At 47.4% G+C, this 7861-nt stretch overlaps 1 protein-coding gene across 2 annotated transcripts; it reads right to left on the bottom strand.

Moving 5' to 3' along the window:
• Positions 1-1419: 1419 nt before the first annotated feature.
• On the bottom strand, positions 1420-5346 carry AURKC (aurora kinase C). Of its 2 annotated transcripts, none has more exons than XM_069552231.1 (7): positions 4991-5346; positions 4851-4887; positions 4418-4609; positions 3898-4036; positions 3151-3299; positions 1902-2076; positions 1420-1695 (listed from the first exon to the last, which is right to left on the bottom strand). In XM_069552231.1, the coding sequence occupies exons 1-7, from the start codon at positions 5037-5039 to the stop codon at positions 1681-1683; spliced, it is 756 nt and encodes a 251-aa protein (XP_069408332.1). In that variant the 5' UTR covers positions 5040-5346; the 3' UTR covers positions 1420-1680. The 2 variants fall into 2 exon arrangements, with proteins under 2 accessions (XP_069408332.1, XP_069408331.1); XM_069552230.1 differs by having other exon boundaries at positions 1420-1729; positions 4991-5256.
• Between the last annotated feature and the right edge of the window lie 2515 nt (positions 5347-7861).

Genomic DNA, 7861 nt, shown 5'->3' with positions numbered 1-7861 from the left:
TTACAGAGATGTGGTCCCGCCTCTGCTGGACATTTCATATTGAGAAGAATATTGAATATGGTGGTGGGAATAACAGGGCAAACTCTACATGGAGTGATTTTTAGTCAGAAGACACAGAGGTGAAAAAGATGCCTGCAAGGGTGGAAGACTTCCCTGGTGGTCCAGTAGCTTAGACTTGGCGATCCCAATGGAGGGGACCCGGGATTCCATCCCTGGTCAGGGAACTAGATCCCACAGCTGTAACTAAGAGGTTGCATGCCCCAAGGAGATCAGAGATCCTGAGTGCCCTAAGACCTGCCACAGCCAAATAAACAATTATTTAGGGGGAAAAAAGCACCTGCAGTGAGCAAAGAACATGTTTGAGCTCCCCACTAGGTAGTCTGGATATTTACTCTTGCTTTCGAATTGTGGTGCTGAGGATGACTCCTGAGAGTCCCCTGGACTGCAAGATCGAACCCGTCAATCTTAAAGAACATCAACTGTAAATATTCATCAGAAGGACTGATGCTGAAGCTCCAGTACTTTGGCCATCTGATCTGAAGCGCTAACTCACTGAAAAAGACCCGAATGCTGGGAAAGATGGAGAGGACAGGAGGAGAAGGGGGTGACAGAGGATGAGATGGTTGGATGGCATCACTGACTCAATGGACATGAATCTGAGCAAACCCTGGGAGATGGTGGAGGACAGGGAGACTGGGTGTGCTGCAGTCCATGGAGTCACAAGGAGTCAGACATGACTTAGCAACTGAACAACAGTCAGTTTCTGGTAGATGGAGGGAGGAGCTGCCACCAGGAGGACGAGGCAGGGAGGCTGGAAGAGCACTTCTGCAACTGCTGCAAGCAGAGGTTAGATTTCAGAAGAGTCTGGAGATTGGTTTTTCCTAATGGAATCAGAATATGACAACAGCATACAAATGCTAGTGAATTCATTTGAGAATCGGGTGGCACTGATGTGCAGCAACACATTTTCTCTTAGAGACGGCAGCATGTTGGATGTCAGTATAAAGAGAGTGGAATGTGTGATCACTGGGTTAATTAGTCCTGTTTTACAAAGGACATTCTCCTGAAAACCTGGGGAAGAGTAAAGTGAACCTCGGGGCTCCTGAGATAGGGGGTAGGTAATGCATCCTTGGACTGCAAGGAGACACAACCAGTCCATCCTAAGGGAGATCAGTCCTGGGTGTTCATTGGAAGGACTGATGTTGAAGCTGAAACTCCAATACTTTGGCCACCTGATGTGAAGAGCTGATTCATTTGAAAAGACCCTGATGCTGGGAAAGATTAAGGGCAGGAGGAGAAGGGCATGACAGGAGGAGATGGTTGGATGGCATCACTGACACAATGCACATGGGTTTGGGTGGACTCCGGGAGTTGGTACAACTAAGACCAGACGCAGCCAAACGGATGTTTTAAAGAGACTTGGTACAAAATGACTCAACTTTTATTAAGGATGATAATAAAATGATGCATCTTAAAAGAGAAGAAACAAAAGGCAAGTGAGATACCAGAGCCAACGGTGCTCCATGAGCAATACCAAAGGGATAGGGCTGGACAGGGCTCAGAAAGCCCTCTGAACAGATGGGGGCAGCACCCTCTGAGAGTGGGCCCGGATCCATGGGTGCTCCAAGACCCGGACCAAGGGCAGCCTCTCCAAGGGCTGGAATCTGAGAAGCTTGGAGATCAGGTCCCGAGCCCCTGAAGACATTGATGGAGGAAACCTTAAATCTACCTGATGAGGCCAGAGAAGGAGAAGTGTGGTTAATTTCCTTGATCCACTCAAGGCACTGTCCTAGATGTTAGTAGACCACCACTGTGTGTGCCCCAGGCTCCACAGGCCCGCCCACCTCCCCACGCCCTACCAGCCAGCTGCCACATGAATGCCCAGAGTGTGGCCATCCCACCTTGAGGATGCGTCTGTAGGTCTCACTAGTGGAGGCACTCTCAAAGGGTGGATTTCCTACCAGCAACTCGTAGCAGAGCACCCCAATGCACCATAAATCCACCTTCTCATCGTATGTTCTCCCCTCGATCATTTCTGGGGGCAAGTAGTCCAACGTCCCACACGTGGTCCTTCTCCTAGAGAGTTGCAGAGAAAGGGGCACTAAGTACAAGAGAAGCTGTCCGTGCCCAGCTTCCAGGCCCAGGCAGTCCCCTCCCAAGCACAGGAATTAACATGCATCAAGGTTTGGAGAACACAAGTACTGGGACCCATCAATTCCATATTCTGAGATTCTTTCTACAATTATTTATATTTAGCTCATGATCCAGGAAGTTTTCACAAGGAAGATTTGGAACAAACTGATGGTGCAACAAGAGAGACCAAGTAAATTAGTTATGCTTTTTTTTTTTTTCAAATTTTAAACTTTTTATTTTGTACTGGGGTATAGCTGATTAAAGAATCTGCCTGCAATGCAGGAGACCTGGCTTCACTTCCTGGGTCAGGAAGATCCTCTGGAAAAGGAAATATCAACCTTCACTTCAGTATTCTTGCCTGGAGAATTCCATGGACAAAGGAGCTTGGCGGGCTACAGTCCACGGGGTTGCAAAGAGTCAGACACGGCTGAGTGACTTTCACTCATATAGCTGGTTAACAATGTTGTGGTAGTTTCAGGTGAACATCGAAGGGACTCAACCATATGTATACATGTATTTATGTGCATGTGTGTGTGTGTTAAGTCACTTCAGTCACTTCTAGCTCTTTGCAGCTCCATGGACTGTAGCCTGACAGGCTCCTCTGTCCATGGGATTCTCCAGGCAAGAATACTGGAGTGGGTCGCCATGCCCTCCTCCAAAGGATCTTCACGACCCAGGGATGAAACCCACATCTTTCGCATGGGTAGGCAGGTTCTTTACCGCTAGCGCCACCTGTGAAACCCTATATACATGTATAATTATGCTTTGTTGATAGAGTAAAATTTGTGGAATTAGGGCACAATAGTTCTTGACGTATTTACATGGAAATTTATTGATAAACTTAAATGTTAAGAGGATTTAAAACAAAAGGTATAGTGGAACCCCATTCTTAAGTCAACATATATTAGAATATGCATTTCAAAAGGCAGTATTTAAATACAAACTCAGTTTGTGTCTGAGTCTTACATGTGAGATGACTTAAACTAGACCATCTTAACTGGCACCCACTGGACCTACCTCAGAGAGGGGGTGTGCACAGACCAGCCGAAGTCTGCGATCTTCACTTCACCCATGAGCCCCAGCAGCAGGTTCTCTGGCTTAATGTCCCTGTGAATCACCTTCTTTTCATGGCAGTAGATCAGAGCGTCTGCCAACTCCTCTATTATCTGTGTGACAAATGAAAAGGCAGTCTGGAAATGAAGCCAGCCACAAGACGATGATGACTGATGCTTGATTACCCATCTGGAGCCCTCCCAAAATTTCTTGCTTCCTATCTCTAGGTCAGTTCCACTCATTTGTTCAGTGAACTCCCTCAGAGCATTTCACGTTTCTTTCCATAAGGTAGTGCAGTTAGATTCTGTTGCTCACAACCAAAGAATTCAAACTTATACACAGTACTTATTAATATTCTGGGGGTAATTATTAGGGCATCCACCTGGAGGAGGAAATGGCAACTCACTCCAGTATTCTTGCTGGGGAAACCCCTTGGACAGAGGGGTCTGGTGGGGGCTACAGTCCATGGGGTCGCAAAGAATTGGACACGACTGAGCATTAGGGTATCCAAATATGAAGTTGTAGGATGTAAGTCACTATATATAATTTAGTGTCACTATATATATAGAGTCACTATATATAATTTATAGAATGAAATAAAGAAAGAAGCCACGTGGACACTCATGAAAGCCTCAAGCAATGACCCCCACACCAGCCCATAGTAAACTCGTGAACCTGAACCCCCTCCCCCGCCCCCCCCCACCGCCTCACCGTGGCTGTACGCTGTTCATCAAACGTATGACTCCTTTGCAGCGCCTTGTAGAGCTCGCCCTTCGGGGCATATTCTAAAATCAGGTACACCCGGCGCGCATCATGGAAGTAGTTGTACAGGCGCAGGATATTGGGGTGTCTGGAGGACAGAAGGAGTAAGTGTCAAGACTGCTCCCTAAAAAAACAAAACACAACTCCCCGAGGCCCAACTCATGATGCTATTATAAGTGGTCACACAGCGGGGCAAATTGTTCTGGGACCAGTATAGGAACTGCTCCATCTGTAAATTTGTGAGCGGAAAACGAAGCGGGTGTCAGAATCCGAGTGTCTGATGCAGGGAGCTTTACATGGTATAACTGGAATGAACTGCAGAGGGGGAAAAAACTTTAAGATGAAAGCAAAGGGCTTATTTGGAGGTAGTAGTGGGGGAAACGCTGAGTTCAGATGTCAGAGACCGAACAGGAAAACTAGAAAGAGAAAAAAATAAGAACCGGCACAGGAAACTCGTAAGACTCCTTACTGGAGATGGGCCTGGATTTCAACTTCCCTGCGCAGCTGGTGTTCCAGGCCTTCCTTCTCTATCTGGGACTTGAACAGGACTTTCAGGGCCACGATGAAATGGTTTTTCTTCAGGCGAGCCAGGTACACATTCCCAAATTTTCCCTTGCCGAGAGGACGCCCGATTTCAAAATCATCAATTGTGAAACGCCGCCTGACAGGAAAGAAAGCAGAGCACCTGTTTCGGAGGTGGGTGGAGAGTCAGGGATCCCTCGTGCTCGCCTTCTGCTTTCACGGTTTCCCTCCCCGGGCGCCTTTTCCTTCTTAAGGGTTCAGTCAGGGAGTTGGGTCCGTCACTGTCGGTCCCCTAAGGCAACACTTCACACGTGCGGCTAGCTCTTCAACCCTCGGTCCCACTTCCCTTCCTCTTCCTGATAAAAAGCAAAGGCGCTCACGCGGCTGGGGCTCCGGGCACCGATTGACCTGCTGCAGCTACGGAAAAGAGAAAAGAGATGTCCATCCTTTGTTCTGTGCACCCCCTCACCCCCAAAAGCCGACCCCAGGCCTGTCTTCTAAACACCCTCTACCCTTCCACCTGCGGGCTGCATCCCGCCCGCCTTCCTCGCAGTTCCTCGATGGCTCATGACCAGAGACGGTGCGGAGGAGAACGCCCTGCGGAGCTGGGTGTCCAGGCAGGAGGTAACATTCAGGTTGAGGCTCCTGTAGTCGCCACTTGCTCCCTCACAGACTCGGGGAACCAGCTGCGCGACAACCTACTCTCGGGAGAGCCTCTCAGGGACTGAATCGGGGCGACTTTCTGGCTACGAAGGCTAGGCTCTTTATACTAAGTGCGCTGGCCCCATTGGCCGAGCGGGTAGTTCCTGGTTGGCTCCCATTGGTTAAAATTTCTGACGATTAGGAAGCATGCTCTATGGAAGAGGCAATGAGAGCTTCCGGTCCGGTGATTGGGGGCGGGACTTAGGGCACTGGGCCAATGAGAGGGCCGGGCATGGAGCCAAGAAAGCGGGAAACGCCCCAGAAAGACACAAGTGGAGAGAAAGGCATCAAGCGGGGAGTGGTGTGCAGAGTCTGTGCTGTTCAGGTCAGTTCCGTTCAGTCGCTCAGTCGTATCTGACTCTTTGCGACCCCATGACTCGCAGCACGCCAAGCCTCCCTGTCCATCACCAACTCCCGGAGTTCACTCAGACTCACGTCCGTCGAGTCAGTAATGCCATCCAAGCATCTCATCCTCTGCCGTCTCTTTCTCCTCCGCCTTCAATCTTTCCCAGCATCGGGGTCTTTTCAAATGAGTCAGTTCTTCTCATCTGGTGGCCTAGGTATTGGAGCTTCAGCTTCAGCATCAGTCCTTCCAATGAATATTAAGGATTAATTTCCTTTAGGATTGACTGGCTGGATCTCCTTGAAGTCCAAGGGACTCTCAAGAGTCTTCTCCAACACCACAGTTCAAAGGCATCAATTCTTTGGCGCTCAGCTTTCTTTATAGTGCAACTCTCACATCCATATATGATTATGGGAAAAATCATAGCTTAGACTAGACAGACCTTTGCTGGCAAAGTAATGTCTCTGCTTTTTTATATGCTGTCTAGGTTGCTCATAGCTTTTCTTCCAAGGAATAAGTGTCTTTTAATTTCATGGCTGCGCTCACCCTCTGCAGTGATTTTGGAGTTCAAGAAAATAAAGTCTGTCATATGTTCAGGTACTTTCTTTCTACTCCTAGTTTGTGGATTTTTTTTTTTAATCATGAATTCTGTCAAAGGCTTTTATGACATCAATTGAGATGATCATGTGGGCTTTTATCTTTCATTCTGTTGTCCTTCCATTACAGGAGTAAACTGCATTTGGTCATGGTATATGATCCTTTTGATATGGTACTTAATTTGTTTTGCTAATATTTTGTGCAGGGTTTTTTCATCCTATTCCTAAGAGATATTTCTTTGTAGGTTGTTTTTTTTTTGTTTTTGGGGGTTTTTTTGTTGTTGTTTTTTGCCTGCAGCCACTATCTGCAGTGATTTTGAAGTCCAAAAAAATAAAGTCTCTCACTGTTTCCTTTGTTTCCCCATCTATTAGCCATGAAGTGATGGGACCAAATGCCATGATCTTAGCTTTAGGAATGTGAGTTTTAAGCCACCTTTTTCACTCTCCTCTTTCACTTTCATCAAGAGGCTCTTTAGTTCTTCTTTGTTTTCTGCCATAAGAGTGGTGTCATCTGTGTTTCTGAGGTTATTGATATTTCTCCTGGCAATCTTGATTCCAGCTTGTGCTTCATCCAGCCTGGCATTTTGCATGATGTACTTAGAGCCTTGACAGACTCCTTCCCCAATTTGGAATCAGTCCACTGTTCCTTGTCCGGTTCTAACTGTTACTTCCTGACCTGCATATGGATTTCTCAGGAGGCAGGTCAGGTGGTCTGGTATTCCCAACTCTTTAAGAACGTAAGAATATTCCATGGAAGGCATAGTATCTGATTTTGGCTTCCCTTGTGGCTCAGCTGGTAAAGAATCCACCTGCAATGTGGGAGACCTGGGTTCGATCCCTGGGTCAGGAAGATCCCCCGGAGAAGGGAAAGACTACCTACTCCAGTATTCTGGCCTGGAGAATTCCATGGACTGTATACTATCTGAATGAATGAACATGTATATAAATCTCTGACTGAGTTAAGAAAGTCAGTGACATAAGGAGGTATGTGTGCTAAGTCCTTTCAGTCGTGTTCAATGTTATGCCCAAGTCGTGAAATCTCCCAACAACCACCAGGGAGCCGATACCGATGCAAAAGCAAGAGAGTTTTTATTACCAAGCTCAAGCTGGGGCTCCCACCGATACCGACGCAGCAGCTATAGGGAGGAGCCCTGAGCTCTGGGTTACATTGCTTACATATGGTATTATCTCGCAAAAAATTCAAAAAACGGGAGTCTCCGGGTCTGATTGGTCACCTTCTGGTGAAGGGTTAGGTGTTGAGTTCTGATTGGTTCTGCTTCCCCAGGCTTGACTCGAATTTCCTGAGCTGGCCAAGGGTTCTGATTGGTTTGCAGGTGGTGGGGTGAGGTCAGGGGATTTCCAAAGGCTCTTTTCCCGGAACCTTACAAAATGGAGTAGCTTTGATTCTTCATTCCCCCCTTCTCTAGGATCCAGGACAGACACAATCATGGGTCTGAGGTCAGCTCTATATTGTCTCCTGTTAAGGGGACCGTTGGCAGGGCTGCATATTGGGATCTGAGTACCATGAGCTGCACCGTGTTGATGCAGTTTTTAATGAAGGCCACTAGTTAGTTTACTAAGCATGGCCTGAGGGTGAGTAGCAGTAACAAGATAATCAGGGGCCCCACCAAGGAGGATATGAGAGTTGTGAACCAGGGGGATGAGTTGAACCAGGATTCAATCCAGGTTTGAGATATTTTTCTTTTTCTTTTTCTCTGACTCAGCCCTTTTCTTATCTTGGCCAGGGACT

This window comes from Ovis canadensis, chromosome 14 (genome assembly GCF_042477335.2).
Source record: "Ovis canadensis isolate MfBH-ARS-UI-01 breed Bighorn chromosome 14, ARS-UI_OviCan_v2, whole genome shotgun sequence".
Taxonomy (NCBI): Eukaryota; Metazoa; Chordata; class Mammalia; order Artiodactyla; family Bovidae; genus Ovis; species Ovis canadensis.
This window is presented reverse-complemented; position numbering and strand designations above follow the sequence as displayed.